At 53.0% G+C, this 16,286-nt stretch overlaps 1 protein-coding gene across 3 annotated transcripts in view; it reads left to right on the forward strand.

Moving 5' to 3' along the window:
* The window catches only part of PCDH1 (protocadherin 1), a 50,529-nt gene that overhangs the window by 7,710 nt on the left and 26,533 nt on the right, over nt 1–16,286 (forward strand). For all 3 annotated transcript variants that reach the window (XM_046900340.1, NM_001045827.2, XM_015293600.4), the window contains one exon: nt 393–2,585. In XM_046900340.1, the coding sequence (XP_046756296.1) occupies nt 393–2,585 (2,193 nt within the window). The remainder of the gene's footprint in view (nt 1–392; nt 2,586–16,286) is intronic.

A 16,286-nucleotide genomic window follows, 5' to 3' on the forward strand; every position in this document is an offset into this window, starting at 1 on the left:
TTGGTGGAAGCTGGGATGAAGCTGCCGCAACTGTGCATGGCCTCACCATTGTTATCTTCCCAGCCACCCGAGCCCCACTTGTTGGCTGCAGTCAGTGGGAAGGGATGGCTCAGTGTAGCCGGGACTGTCCCTCCCCGGTGCTGCCTGGCTCTGGCAGTGCTGCTTCCCAGTGGATTCTCTGCATGCTGGAGCCAGTTGGGAGGAGAACTCAGCCCAACCGGCACAGCCGGTTTCTCTGGAAGAGCGAGTGAAGGCCTCTGTGCTAGAGAGCCGCTCCCAGCCACCCTGCCGGTCTCAGGGTGCCCCGTAGGTCTTAGCATCAGAAGAGGAAACCCAGCCTTTTCCCCCCAAGTCTGGCCTCTCATTCACCGTCTCCTCCCTTCATCCCACAGGTGAAGGCCAACGACTCGGACCAGGGTGCCAATGCCGAGATCGACTACTCCTTCCACCAAGCATCGGATATGGTGCGCCGGCTGCTGCGCCTGGACCGCAACACAGGGCTCATCACTGTCCAGGGGCCCATTGACCGTGAGGACGTCAGCATCCTCAAGTTCTCCGTCATGGCCAAGGACAAGGGGGCTAATCCCAGGAGTGCCCGCACGCAGGTAGTGGTCACCATCAAGGATATGAATGACAACGCGCCCTCTATCGAGATTCGGGGCATTGGGTTGGTCACCCACCAGGATGGCATGGCAAATATCTCGGAGGACGTACCAGTAGAGACAGCAGTGGCTCTGGTACAGGTGTCCGACCGAGATGAGGGTGAGAATGCTGTAGTGACCTGTGTGGTGGCTGGTGATGTTCCCTTCCAGCTGCGGCAGGCTAGTGAAACAGGGAGTGACAGCAAGAAGAAATACTTCCTGCAGACTACCACACCTCTGGACTATGAGTCGGTGAAGGACTACACAATCGAGATTGTGGCAGTGGACTCGGGGAACCCGCCCCTTTCCAGCACCAACTCGCTGAAGGTACAGGTGGTAGATGTAAATGACAATGCGCCCGTCTTCAGCCAGAGCTTCACTGAGGTCGCCTTCCCTGAGAACAACGAGCCCAATGACCTAGTGATGGAGGTGAGTGCCAGCGATGCAGACAGCGGCTCCAATGCCAAGCTGGTTTACTCACTGGTGACTGACCCATCCTCCAAGGACTCCTTCACCATTGACCCCGACTCTGGGGAGATTCGAGTGAAAGCGGTGCTGGACCGTGAGCAGCGGGAGCGCTATGAGTTCTTGGTGGTAGCAGCAGACAAGGGCAGCCCCAGCCTGAAGGGCACAGCGTCGGTGGCCATCAACGTCATGGATAGGAATGACAACGACCCCAAGTTCATGCTGAGCGGCTACAACTTCTCGGTGATGGAGAACATGCCACCCCTCAGCCCCGTGGGCATGGTGACGGTGATCGATGCTGACAAAGGAGAAAATGCCCGAATCCAGCTGTCGGTAGAGCAAGACAATGGTGATTTTGTCATCCAGAATGGCACCGGCACCATTCTCTCCAGCATCTCTTTTGACCGGGAGCAGCAAAGCACGTACACTTTCCGGCTCAAGGCTGTGGACGGTGGGGATCCCCCCAGGTCTGCCTATGTAGGGGTGACCATCAATGTCTTGGATGAGAATGACAATGCTCCCTTCATCACCTCACCCTCCAATGCCACCTACAAGCATATTCTGCCTCACACCAGCCCTGGTCAGCAGGTGAGCAAGGTCAAGGCAGAGGACATCGACACTGGCGTCAATGCCGAGCTGACCTACAGCATCACAGGAGGCAACCCCTTCGAGCTCTTCCAGATCTCTCCCCAAAGTGGAGACATCACGTTGGAGAAGGAGATCCTGCGCAAGCACCATGGCCTGCACCGCTTGGTTGTGCGCGTCAATGACAAAGGCAAGCCATCACGGCACGGCACAGCCCTGGTTCACTTCTATGTCAACGAGACTTTGGCCAACCGCACACTACTGGACACGCTGGTGGGGCACAGCCTGGACACACCACTTGACATAGACATCGCTGGGGACCCTGAGTACGAGCGCAGCAAGCAGAGAAGCAACATCCTCTTTGGAGTCATTGCCGGCATTGTGGCTGTCACCTTGGTCATTGTGCTGGTTGTCCTGGTGCGCTACTGCCGACAGCGGGAGGCCAAGAGTGGCTACCAGGCAGGCAAGAAGGAGACCAAAGACCTGTATGCGCCCAAGCAGGCCAGCAAGAGCGGCAAGAGCAAAAACAAAGTGAAGAAGAGCAAGTCCCCAAAGCCACCCAAGCCAACGGAGGACGAGGAGGAGACAGGGCTGCAGAAATCCCTCAAGTTCAACTTGATGAATGACTCTGTCAGTGACAGCCCCCGCATCCACCTGCCCCTCAACTACCCTCCGGGCAGCCCGGACCTGGGCCGGCACTACCGCTCCAACTCACCCCTGCCCTCTATCCAGCTGCAGCCCCAGTCTCCCTCTGCCTCCAAGAAGCACCAAGTGGTGCAGGACCTGCCTGCCACCAACACCTTTGTTGGCACCGGGGACAACAACTCAACGGGTTCCGAGCAGTACTCGGACTACAGCTACCGCACCAATCCCCAGAAATACACCAACAAGCAGGTAGGAGAGCTCATCCTGAGGCCTGCAGCGGCCCCCCCGCTGCACCGGGGACCCATCTGGACCGAGGTGTGGGAGTGAGCTTGGACTGCAGGGCGGGGAAGGGACGGGGACAGAAGAGCATCGCAGCCCTTGTCACAGTGCCCGGGGCTGGGACCTGGGTGGTGGTGACACACAGGTTGCTGCATGCCTGTACCTCTGCATGGGGAGCGCCGGGGGGATACCCACCCAACTGGGTATTCTCTGGGGACTGGCAGCCAGTGGGGCAATGTGAGCACAGAGCTGTGTCCAGCTCCCTGTGCAAAAACTGGAGCACAGCACTTGCTGGGCTGCCTGGGCAGGTGGGTCTGGGCGGGGGAGCAAAGCACTGCCTTTTTCCCAGGCTTGGGTTCTGCCTTCCCCAGGGCTTGGGCCTTCTGCCATCACTGGCATGGTGAAAATCAGCCTTAGTGCAAGCATCGGGGCCCAAAGGCTTTCTTCACACGGGGCTTCTCACTGGTGGCGCGGGGCCAGGAGGTCAGAGTGGTGGGATGCGGGGTCTCTGCTGTGTGCTGCGGTTAGGTCACTGCTCTGCGTCTGGCCGGGACTTGTGCTGCACATGGGGCAGGGTGTGGGCAGGACCAGGCTGCTGGCTGGTGTGCTTGGAGGTCGTGGGAGGACCTCAGGGGTCCGGAGCTTGCGGAACCTTCTCTTCTTGGGCTGTCTGGCCAGTTGGCTTGCACCTCATCTCTGCTTTGGCGCCTGTCAGGTCTGTCCTTAGCTCTGTCCTCAGCTCTGTCCTTAGCTACTAGGGAGGGAGAGGGGACGGGTGGCTTCGTCTGTTCTTGGCCCCATGGGTGAGGACCACTCACTCCGTCTCATACCGTGCTGTACCCCTGTGCCCCACGGAGAGCCCCAAGCGGCAGGCTGGGCTCCTGCCGTAGGGCTGAGCTCTGTTGCCCTGTTGGATTTGACTTCAATAAAGTTTTCTATTTTTGACCGCTTGTGCCTTATTTTCCGTGCTGCCCCTGAAGCTGCTCTGGCTCCCGGCCATTTCCCAGGCAGGCTTCCCACGTCCCTGCTGCCCAGAAACAATGTTCTCATGGGCCAGCCCCTCCACAACCTTCCCCCATCCCTCAGTAGCCAGCCCAGAGGTCTCAGGGTGCTGACTCCCTGCACGACTTCTTCCATCTCCAGCCTTCCAAGGAGCCTTCCTCCAGGACATAGTCCACCACACATGCACCGTAACATCCCTGTGCCATGCCTTCTCCTGGTTCATCCTATCCATCCCCATGTCCACATAAGACCTCCACCTCCCCAGTCCAGCAGGCGGAGGAGCAGAGCCCTGCCTTGGTAGCATGACCCAAATCCTGCCGCAGTGCTGCAATGAGGACGCGGATGCAGATGGAGCCTGGGTGCGTCAGCAGCACTGGGGGGGCACCCAAAGCAAGGTGCTCCCGCCCCACCACGCGATGAGCACCAGCACTGTGGAGATGTCTTCCCAAGCAGGCTTGCAATGGAGCTCCCCAAAAGGTTTTGTTCCCCCCTCTCTGGCTCTTCCCCCTCATTCTCAAAGTTGTTGGTTCAACTTGGGGTGCAGGGATGCACTGGCTTCACCTCTTCCCCAGGGGCTCCAACCGGCCCCACCAGCCCGCTGGGGAGAGGAGGTCTGACGCTGGGAGAGATTAGATCAGCCGGGAAAACCAGTGCTTCTGGCTTCCGTGGTTTGAGGCTGGTGCCAGCCTTGGCTCTCCCAGCCTCCCCGTTTGTTTTGCTAACAGCGTCAGGTTTTATCTCCAACCGGCCGGGAAGCGTCTGGGCCTCCTGGGCAGGCATGGCTGTGCCCTGCAGGAGGTGCGGTGGCTGCAGAAGAGGAAAGGAGACACCAGCACCCACCTCCAGCAGCTGCCCTGCAGGGTTGGGCCGACCAGGCTGGGGATGTGGCTTCTCCTTGCAGCCCTTTGGGAACCATCCGAAAGCACTTTCCCTTCCCTCCTTGCCCTCAGCAGCTCTTTGATGAACCCACAGCCAGAACACAACCACATTCAGGTGCTGAAGTTTTTTCTTCCGCCTCCCTCCCAGCCTCCATCTGCTGGGGCATTTCTTCTACTTTTTTTCCTCCTTTCTCTCCTGACTGCACAAACCCAAAGCTGCCCTGGTCACTACATCCCTCTGTTGCCCACAAAGCCAGCTGGAGTGATGTTGGCTTGGGCACACTGCTGTGAGCTCAGCAGAAGCACCTGCACCTGCCTGCAGGCAAGGCAATGCCGTGCAGCATTAATTACACTCTGCAGGTGGGGGGGAATAAGAGGAATATTGTAGCTGTAATGGACAGAAATGAAATTGTCTTGTGGTAGAATTTAGTTGCAAGTCTCCATAAATTGCAGGTTTAGGTGTTGGCAGATGTCTGGGAAAGTCTCCTGCTGTCCCGGGTCAGTGGGTTTTCTCAAGGTCGCTCACGTGGAATGAGCTGATAAATGGATCCAGCGCTGAGCTGCAGATGGAGCGGAGGGTTCAGGGGGGACCTGCCCTGTTTTCCCCTGCTCTGGATAGAAGCTGTGCTGGGAGCAGTTCCCAAAATGCAAATCAGCTCCTGATCTCTGGCTCATTTTGGACTGGTGCAGATTCAGTGCTTCTAGGGATGTAGTGCAGGGCACTGAGTGCCCATGGGGAGTGCCAAGGAGGGCGAGAAGCGGATGCTCCCAGTCTGCAGCCCCCCAGTACAGGCTGCATGGTGATGGGATGAGCTATATCTCCTGCAGGAGGAGGTGGTGTGGTGATTGGTTGTTGGCCATGTTGTCCTAGGAGAGTTGGCATGGGGTCGGATACTGCAGTGTCCAAGGAGGAGGTGGTACAGGGGTGGGTACCGCGTTGTCCCAGGAGGAGATGGCATAGGGCTGTATGCAGATTGCACTGCATGGCGAGATGACAGCAGGGTGTACACGGTGCAGTGACCCGAATGAGTGGGGTGTCTGCCAGGTGGCCGTGGTTCTTCCCACCCCCATCCTCCTGAGGAGAGCATCGAATCTCTCCTGCTTGGCAGCCTCTGTCCCCATCGGGTTTGGGGACATCATCCTTTGCTCTCTTGGTGGCTTGCACAGAATAACTCTCATTTCTTACTCTGCACCTGTGCTCTATGCTCTTCCCACGGCATGCTGGCCTTGCAGCCCCAAGCCCCCCACTCCAGCCCATTCCTCCTCCTCACCCTGCTGAGCCAGCTGCTGGCCCACTCCCCCCTTTTCCCTTTGCCTTTCACCTCCAGGCTTCCACTACAACATCTGCCCCCCTCCATCCCTCTCTCCTGTTTGCTCCCTTCCTCCTGCCTTACTCAGGCAATTTCCTCCCCCTCTCCCAAATCTTTCTCCTCCCAAATCCTGAAGGATGCTGAGCCCATGTCCCTGCAGCTCGGCAGCTCCTGCAAGTCCCGGCGCAATGAAAGCACTGGCTCTGGCCAAGGCACACTGATTGATATTCCCGGCACCGCTCTGCCCGCTCGGCTGGGTTGTCAGCTGCAGTGCTGCTCCTGGAGCAGCCTGGAGCAGGGCTCAGCCCTGCAGCGTGCTACATCAGGCACCCTGATCCTGGGGGGAGGGGGGAGCACAGTGATTTCTGCAATGCCAGCACATGTTCCCAGCGTTTTCTCATCTCTCTGCAAAGGGGGAGAGGGAAAGATGCTGTGGATGAGATGCGCGATGATGCCTGGGGTGCATCTTTGGGGTGGGATGCAGCAGGGGGAGGAAGGAGAGTGCGGTAAGGACTGGGCCGGGATGCTGTGGGAGGTAATGAGAGGGTGTGTGATATAGGGCAGGAAGGGTGTGGGGTGTTGTGGGGCAGATGTGCAGACCAAAGCTCCGACCCTGGGAGCTGTGATGGGAAAGACAGCCCGGGGGAAGGCATGCAATGAGGTGACCGCTCTGTGCTTGTGACCCTAGAGCTGGTGTCTGCCCAGAGGCACAGTGGGGTTCTGGACATTCAGAGGCTGAGTTGACACCTTGCAGGGTGCTCTGTGGGGCCAATCCCCTCTCTTATCTTGTTTTGAAAGATGCTTCTGGACTTGAGCCCTAAGCCAAGCCCAAAGCACCTTCATCCCTCCCCACCCTCCTTGCTGTGCATTCCAGTCATGCTAAAAAACCTGGGCACAGCTCAGCTTCATGGGAGAGCTGTGTTCCTACCCACTGTCCTGCAAGCCAGTCCTTCCTGGCTTCACTTGCACAACCCGTGCTTTGCTCATGGGAGAAACCGAGATGATCAGTGGAGATTGCTCCAGACAGGGCTCTTCCCACAGTCCTCATCTCCCCAGGAGCACACACTGTTCAGCTGGGATGGTTTAACTTAGGATCATAGTATCATAGAATCATTAAGATTGGAAAAACACCACAAGATCATCAAGTCCAACCATCAACCCATTTGCCATGCCCACTAAACCACGTCCTTCAGTGCCACATCTGCCCTTTTCTCAAACACCTCCAAGGATAATGACTCCGCCACCTCCCTGGGCAGCCTGTGCCAATACTTCACCACTGTAGCAGAGGGTTGAGCTGAATGAGGTCTTTGCCTTCTGCTTCCCTTGCAACAGGCCTGGCCTTTCCTTGTGGGGTGCAGGCCACCTCCAGCACTTCGTCACCTCCTTTTCACCTCTGGCTCTGTCTCAATTGTTGCACACTGCTGGTTCCCCAGATGGGAGGTGTGCATTGCCTCAGCCCTTTAGCTCCTGGCAGGAAGGAGTGGGTGGGAGGAGACCAGGTTTGTGGCAGTGACCTGCAAGGAGGGCAGGACCCACATCCTGAATTAGCACGTCATATACACCCATTTGGGCATTCACTTGAGGATCCTGCCCAAAGATCACCAGAGACGCCCCCGCCCCATTAGCAAAACATCCTCCTGAGCACCTCCTGGCTTGCGAAATGCCTGAGCTTCTATCACAACAAGCACAGAGCTGAGCAGGATTCATCAAAGCTGCCTCCAGAGCCATCATTTTGGGAAGGCAGCAAACCACCACCTCTCCCCTGGGATCGACCCCGCTTTGCAGCAAAGAATCCAGAGCAGAGTGCCCTGATTCAGCTCCTCTGAGAGATCTCCAAAGGCCCAGGCAACCTGGAAGCCTGCAGCTATTTGGCTCCCACATGGCTCGCTGTTCGCATGCTCCAAACTCCCCCATGCTCCTGAGCATCTGCAAAGCTGCTGCCAGGAAGGATCTGACAGATATCAGTCCCTGCTGCAGGGGTTTGTCTTGTCTGAACTCAGGGCTGCAATCCTGCTTTAAATATCTTGCTAATGTGATGTCTGATGTTCCTTTACACTAATCTGTTAATCTTTCTGCTTCTTCATCAAATGAGCTCAAGCCCAATAGAAGGGAAATCGGTATTCCAGATGAAAAAAAAGCCCTTCTTTATTATTCAGGCTGAGTGAGACCTTTTGGGGTGTTGTGACATTGATTTGAGCTGCCTGGAGGGACCAGAGCTGCTTTTCCTCAGGATTTCAAGAAGATCACAGTTTATTAGGGACCATCAGGTCTCCTTTTTTCCATAGAACAGAGCTCAGGAACCTTCTCTGATATCCAGTATTTTTACTTGCGCCACAATCTGCAATATCTGGTGCAGGATTTGACAGCTCATACAGGAACTGAGCTCTGGATGAGAGGTTAAATTCAAAAGAGCAGATCTGCAATTCCGTTAGGAATTCCCACTCATCTGGGAATATTGTTCTACAAGCAGGATCTGAAAAGGCAGGTGAAGCAGAAACTGGTCATAGAATCACAGAATCACAGAATCATAGAGCCATTACAGTTGGAAAAGGATACTAAGATCAAGTCCAACCATTGACCCATCCCCACCATGCCCACTGAACCATGTTTCCCAGTGCCACATCTGCACATTTCTTGTCCCTTTGAGGTGTTCTTCACAATCAGACCTCTTTAGGACTGTGATGTCACAAGAGAACAAGGAGGGGCAGGCACTTGGGATTTTCTTAGGTGGCAACAAGAATTCTGAAGTTGTGGCCCATGCTGAGAGATCCTGCCATTGGGTGAGACACGCACTGTGAGTCCCCCAGCTGACTGCTGAAGGCTTTGGTGGGACTCCCCTTGCTCTTCTTTCCAGTCATGCTGGAGACTGCATTGCAGCAGGCTTTGTATTTTCCTCCTCCTCTCTTCAATGGCTTGCCCCAGAATTCTGCTGCTTTTGATGGGTGGTCAGATGACTCCTGTCAACCAGCACCTCCAGCTCTGCCCATGTGCAGGAAACCAGTTTGTGTGCCTCGTACGTGTTGCTGAGCAGGATCCTGATCCTGCACACGTGGGAGCAGCACAGAACGCAGGGTACCACGAGAGTGCTCCCCTTTACCTCCAGTCCCCACTGTTGGGTGCAGCCTCTGTTCTGCCCCAAATCCCTGCTCAGGGCCACGGTGCTCCTCCATCACCTACATGGCATCCTGATCTAGCAGAAAATGCCAGACACAAGTACTTCAACCTGACAATACTATCTGTCTCATCTCCTTGATCTCTCCAAATGAAGGTGATATCTCTCACGCAATATCATTATGTGCAGGCTGGTTGTAGAGCACTGGTGGGAGGGATGTGTGGATGTCCAGAGCATGCTAACCATGGAACAGACACAGCTCCACTGACCAGGCAAGCTTCTGCCCCTTGCCTATGGAAAGAGTTGGTTAGAAGGTGGGGTCACCACTGAGCTAAAAAATTTTATTTAAAAACAAATCAGAAAGAAATAACGGTCTTTGTTTTGTTTTGGTTCAAGTCAGTAGGTAGACAAATAGGTAGGTAGGTAGGTTGGTATGTATGTAGGCAGGTTGGTATGTATGTAGGTAGGCAGGTTGGTATGAATGTAGGTAGGTAGGTTGGTATGTAGGTTGGCAGGCAGTTTGGTGGATAGAAAGACAGATAGATAGATAGATTTCCTTGTAATTTTGTAAAGGTACCATTCTGACTGACCTTTATTTTAATTTAGTTTCATAACCACTACTTGGCTTGAATTCTGAAATGAAAATTACCTTTGCAAGAGCATCACTTTTTCATTTTTCCATGTCAGCAAAGATATCCCCCCTGCCCCAACTTTGAAACAAGACGTTCACTTGAAAGAAGATCTGATTTCAGCAAACTGACATTTTCTCCATGCAGTCTTCTGTTGAAGCGTCCCTTGGTTAGCTCTCTCCAAGGGGCCTGAGCCTCCTGCCTGGGACCCCCTGCTCTCCCCAGAGCCCTCTGCTTGAACTATCAGCTCTGCTGGGTGCAATGGGGAGCCAGATTAGCTTATTATTTTCACAGTGTTATTTTCCTACCTGGCAGCTGTCAGATTTCTTGAGGGCTTTGTTCAAGTGTTTCTCCCAGTCCTGGAACCTTTTTCTGCCTGGGATTTTCAGATGGTTTTAACGTGATGATGCGACCTCCTTCTGTGTCCCGAGCAATCTCTGCTAGATACCAACCAGCGTCAAAATGGCTCTATTATCAGCTTGAAGGTGATAGACATTTCAGGACACCATGGTCAGTCCAATTCAGACGTTATTCCATAAAGATTATGACCCCTTTAGATTTTATGATTCACCCTTCAGATGATTTATTTCCATATTTTCCTTTCCAGTCTTCTTTTCAACCAAAGAAAAGCCAAATTGCACATCCTTGATGGGCTCGGAGCTCTGATAGGCTGCAAGGTTAGGCAATCTCTGTCCCAAGGCTGTCTAAATGGGTTTCTAATTGCATTAGATCTTGCTATGAGTTAGATAAATTCGATCTGAGCAGGCAGGTTGGCACCGGGCTTTGGCGGCTTCTTTGAGCAGCATGCAAATTTCGGGAGGCTTCAGGGCACCTATGTGGAGACAGTCCACATTTTACCCAGACTTATTCATTAAATAGTGCCTCGGGATCCGATGTCCATTTCAGGATGGCTGTTCTGCTATCATTATTTCAGCAGGACTTGTAACACCTATCCTCCAACTGCAAGGTCAGCACTTGCTAATTGCTGGAGATGGAGCTGTGTGAGCAGTCACAAAGAGGGGCGAGTGAGTGCTTTCCAAACCACGCTTGGTTGTGTGGTCCACATGGATCCCTCTGTGTCTTTCCTTTTGTTGTGTGTTCATTTGGTGGCCTCATTTGTCTGCAGCAAAGGAGCTGAAGGGACATCAGGAGCAAACCTCGCAACCCTTGCCAAAGGGATGTTGTGGAAGCAAAGTGGGATATGGGGATGGACTCAAGGATTGAGGGCAGAGCACAGCCATGGGACAGGACCTCATGGAAATCAGGTGGAGCAGAACTGGCAGCCCATTGCTAACCAGAGGAGGTGATCCCAGCAAAATAAATGAGAGATCAGACTGGTAGGTGAGAACAGCAGAAGTGCTGCCCGCTCCATGCCCCGCCCACACCCCAGCAGAATCACACGCTGCTGCTGTAAGGCAGCTGGCTGCAATGGCCACGAGCTGAGCTTGGGCCCTGTTCTCTCAGGCTAAAGCCTTGCTCTGCACTTGGCAGTTCTCATCTTGCTTTCCTAGAGGCTCCATTTAGTTTTCCAAGGGTGTAATATTCCCCTCAGCATCCTACTCCAGAGCCTGCGTCACATTGCATGGAGCTTCCAAACGTGACCCTAACAGATTAAATAATTTCCACATGCAGCAAAGCCTCTGTACACAAAAAAGTTGGAGCTCCATAGTTTTGGGCACCGTCTTCATTGTAACAGTAAGCGGGGATGCCGCACAGCTCCAGGAGCATCGTGAATTCATCTGAAGTTGGCCAAGTCCTGTGCCACAATGGCTCCCTTGTCACTTATTTTGATATTCTGGGCACCGTGGTCTGACATGGCTGTCTCCCCGCAGCCCTGTGAGTTGCTGCATTGTGGCGGTGGCCGGGGAAGCGAGCTCCATTGGCAGCGGGCTCAGAGGCTGCAGGCGTGTGGCAGGCAGTGAAGGGGTTAACAATTCTGACGTTTCCACTGCTCTGGCATTAATCCCACAGGAAAAGGGTGCCTGGGGCGGATTCTAAGGTTCCTTTTGTGCAAAGCGTAATTTCTGAATTTCTGTCCCTGTGGTCCCTGCGTGCAGCATGACAGTGCGATGGGTGCATTTTGAGGGGGAGCCAGTGCAGCACCCCCAAGCTCTGCTCCCTTGTAGCCCCACTCCTGGTTTTGCTGAGAGCATTGGGAAGCAGAATGAGCCTGATGTATGCCCTGCTGTGAGCTGTGGATGCTTGCACCCAAGGGAAGAGTTGGGAAGGAGCAGAGAGTGCCCTGGGACTTTTCAGCAGCCATGGGGGTCCCGAGGGGGGGGGGGGGGGGGAGGGCAGTGGTGGGGAGCAGCAGGATGGGGGAACCCCTGGGGGGATGAACAGTAAGTGCTCATGTTTGCAGCATGCAGAGTGGAGAGAGCAGTGAGAAACAGGAAAGCGATAAATGGGGGGAGAGGGAAAGTATAATAATTAGTAGAAATGATTAGTTTTGGAGTGTTGAAAATTGACAAGAAAAGCCAAAAAAAAAAGCATGGGGGGAATATAAATTTTGACAAGTAGGACACAATGAGGAACACTTAAAAAAAAGCGCTAGGGGGAGGCGGTGCCAGCAATCGTCATTTGCAAATTGTTAATTATGTAGAAAAATGCAAAAGTACTCAGTAAGTAGCACTGGCAATCTGCGTTGAGAGCAAGGCAGGATGTGGCACCTGCCAATGAGCTGGTAGGTGACAAAGGTGTTTGAAATACAGCCTCCTTGCAACAACGCTATTTGGAATAGCGCAATTTGGATTAACACTATTTGTAATGATGCCCTGAGCCAGTGCAGCAGTGAGGGGCATGCTGTGGGCTGGGAGCCCACTGAGGGGACCACAAGTGATGGCAGCCAATGTGGTGACAGGAGGTCGCCAGACAGTGTCACCACCACGAGTCTGTCCTGGCCACCGCCAGGACCCACCGTCTATTTGACAATGCGCAGCTGATGGAGCCTTGGTGAAGATGCCAAGTTGATAATGCCTTCTGTTGTTATCATTATTATTTCCAATTAACACTCTTCATTGTACGCGGGGCACTGTTGGCTAGGTGACGATCTCGTTTAATAGCAGCGTAGAGAAGAAAGGCTGGAAAGTTCTGGTGGAAGGGGGTCTTCTGGAGGAGCTTTTGGCAGCACGTCCACGCCCGCTGCCATTCAGTGCTGCAATCAGTGAGCTGGAAGTAAATATAAAATCACCGCTGATAAAATGTGCGTCTGACACGGAGCTTGGTGGAGTGGGAGATCACGATGAGGACAGAGCAGTCATGCAGAGCAATCCAGATTGCTTGGTAAAGCAGGCCCGTGGAAACAAAGCGCATCTTAACGCAAAGCTGCGTGGTGAGAAGTAGGGGATGCCCATGTGTATCCTGCAGTGCATTGCAGTGCAGGAGGAGCTCAGCTGGGCACTCACACTACTCTGACCCAGGGGTGTGTGCAATCCTGGGATGGAGGAGCTGGGAGGTGGGAGCAAGAGCAGAGCACTGAGATGCATCCGTCCTTACAGGGATAGAAAGGAAAAAATGGGATGAGCAAAGAGCAGGGCCATGAAATTGAGTGGCTAGCTCAAAACCCAGCTTGTGGCTGGAGCTTGAAGAAGCCAGCTTGTATAACAGCAGGAGAAGGTTGAGGGGTGCCTCGTTCGCACTGCACAAGCATCTTCTTGTACGGGGAGCGCTGCTGCTGAAAGGCGCATTGACCTCGCACAGAGAGGTCAGACAAAACCCAATTTCTGCAAGCCAGGGCCAGACAAATGGAGCCAGTGTCTTGCCATGCTGAGTCCAGAAAGGGCTGTGCGGGTGGGGAGCCTCAGCCAGACACAAGCTGCTATTATCTCATCCCAGTGTGGTGGAGCCTGTGCAGGACTGAGGGTCCCTGAGCCCATAGTGCTGAGTGCAGGAGGGAGCAGGGCTGGGAGTGCTGGGTTTGCCCCTCTATCAGGCAGGGTGTGGCACCTGACGGAGGTGTTCTGTAGGCAAAGGTGCTGCTGGGGAGCAGATGTCTGGGGGGGTAGGGTAGCTGCAACAGGCTGGGTTCAGAGCTGGAGCTCAGCTCTGTGTTGCTTAGAGTTGCTGCTCCTGCATTGCACGTTCTTCTTGAGGGATCTCTTGCGCTTTGCCTAACCTACCTATTTCTTCTGCTCTGGGAACCTCTATCTTCCTCATTGCGAGTGGAGGCAATTCCATCCTGCTAATGGCAAGAAGAAGCAGCCCACTGCTCTCTCTTTCAAGAAAGCATTTGCAGAAAGGGATGGTTCAGTCTGGAGAAGAGGAGGCTCAGAGGAGGTATTATCACTCCCTGCTGCTCCCTGAAAGGAGGTTGTGGCAAGGTGGGAATTTGCCTCTTCTACCAGGTGACAGCGATAGGATGAGAGGTGATGTATTTAAGTTGTGCCTAGGGATCTTCAAGTTGGATATTAGGAGCAATTTATTCTCAGAGTAGTAATGCATTGGCACAGACTGCCCATGGAGGTGGTGTAGTCACCTTCCCTGGAGGTGTTCAGGAAATGTGTACGTGTTTCACTGAGGGACATGGCTAGTGGGCACGGTGGGGATGGATTGTTGGTTGGACTTAATGACCTTAGAGGTCTTTTCCAACTGTAATGATTCTCTGATCTACAAGCTTTACACCTTCAGCCTTCTCCTCCCCGGACCTCTATCCTCAGTCTTTCCCTGCTTATCAGGATATTTTCCTATTCCTCTGCATCACTGGGGCACAGGGCCTTTAGTGAGAACTATTGGTGATAGGTAGACAGTTGGACTGGATGATCTTGTAGGTCTTTTCCAACCTTGGTGATTCTATGATTCTATGAATGCGATGTTCTAGACTGGACATAGTGCTTCTATGATCCTTCTGAAGCCCTACTGGCACCAAGCACAGTGTGACTTCAAGACGAATATCCTGCTTACACATCCAAATATAGATGTGTTTTTGTGAGACTTTGACACTGCTGATAGATAGCCAACCCATGATCTGCTGCAGCCCCCAATCCCTCAGCCAGCCTGCTGCTTTCGTGGTGATTATTTTTCCCAAGTGTGCAAATGTGACAGATATATTCCACATCTGTCATCCGAGCCGTTAATGAAAATACAGGCTAGCAATGGACGTGGGACACAACCCGGAGAATTTCATTTGATACATCGTCCCGCCTGTAAGACTTGTCTCCAGTAATTACTTTCTGAATATGACTTTCTAAAGGCTTTGCATCCACCCCGCAGCGAGATGCACCATATCACCAAAGCAGAGAAGTACTACGCTGCACCTACAGCACATCCCTGCATTCCTTATGAGAATATCATCTAAAATAGTGTCAGAAAAGTTCCAAAACCCAAGCTGTAACATTTACTGCTCCTCCTCCATCCACAAGGCCTGATGTCTTTTCAAAGGAAGAAGTTCAGTGCCTTGACACGTTTGTTTGTGACAAGCCTACCGTGGCTGTTACTCATTTCCTTGTTATCTTGTAGGTACTTACAAAGAGTTCTTTTATCTGTTTCGGTATTTTTCCAGGAACTGAAATTAAGCTAACTGTTTTATAATTCTCCAGATCTTCTTTTTTCTCATCTTTAAAGACAGGCGCTATTTTAGCTCTCTTCCACTTTTCTGGAGCTTCCCTCATCCTGTACAAATTCTTAAGAAAAAAAAAATGCAGGGAAAAAAAAAAAAAAAGAAAAGCCCTAACAGCTCTGAAGTTCCTTAAATCAGGTCTCTAAGCACCTGGGGTGAATTTAATCAGGTCCAACCAACCTAAAAGCAGCGAGCTCATTTAAATGCTCCCTGTGTGTTCCTTCCCCTGGTTAGGCTTGATTCCTTCCCTGTCCTCCTTGGTGCTGGCTGTGTGGGATGCCTGATTGCCACTCCATCTCGGTAAATACTGCAGTGAAAGTGGAATTTAGCCTGAATGGTGCTGTCTTTCGGTATGTTGTCCCCTTTGCCTTCCCATCGTTTCCCAGTCCCATTGAGCAGCTCCTTGCGATGTTGATTTTGTGTGTCATTCTCTCTTGGTGTTTGTGTTCTCATCATCCTGGTTTTGCTCTGTGAACTTGCCTTACCCTTTCCACTCCTTGGTAATCATGACAAAGAGGGATTTTCTGGAAGGATTTGGAGGAGGCTGATGATTCAGCTTAATGGCTCTTTGCAGCAGCTCCTCCATAACATGAGGGAGAGCAAGCGTGAAGTAGGGCTTGGCAGTGTTTAACGAGCACACAGAAGGAGCGATCCTGAACTGTGATGGAGCATCTCTTACAATGAGAGATGATGAGTCGGAGGCTGTAAGGTGGGGATGATGTCACCCGAGGCTTTGTGCTGAGCCTTGATCCCATTAGAGAGGCTCTCAATGGAAATGGGTCTCCAAGAGCACCAAGGGTGCATGCAAAGTGGAGGGCAGTGAGACCGTATGAAGGCTGGGGTGGAGACCAGCCCATAACTCAGGGCACGGTGCTGATGGGGACCTTTCAGAGCCTGTAGGCTGAGAACTGTGGCACTGAGGGACATGGTTTAGTGGTATGGTGGTGATGGATTGATGGTTGTACTAGATGATCTTAGTGCTCTTTTTCAACCTTAATGATTCTGTGATATATAAACTGTGTCCTCCTTGGTCACAAAGGAGGCAGGGGACAGAGAAAACTGTGTGTCCTCCTTGGTCACAAAGGAGGCAGGAGACAGAGGGCATGGGGAACACAGGGTACCTTGAGCAGTATTCTCTGCTGACCCTCTGCCTCCATTTCCTTCTGACCCTCTGTAGGGTCAATTC

This window comes from Gallus gallus, chromosome 13 (assembly GCF_016699485.2).
Source record: "Gallus gallus isolate bGalGal1 chromosome 13, bGalGal1.mat.broiler.GRCg7b, whole genome shotgun sequence".
NCBI classification, from domain to species: Eukaryota; Metazoa; Chordata; class Aves; order Galliformes; family Phasianidae; genus Gallus; species Gallus gallus.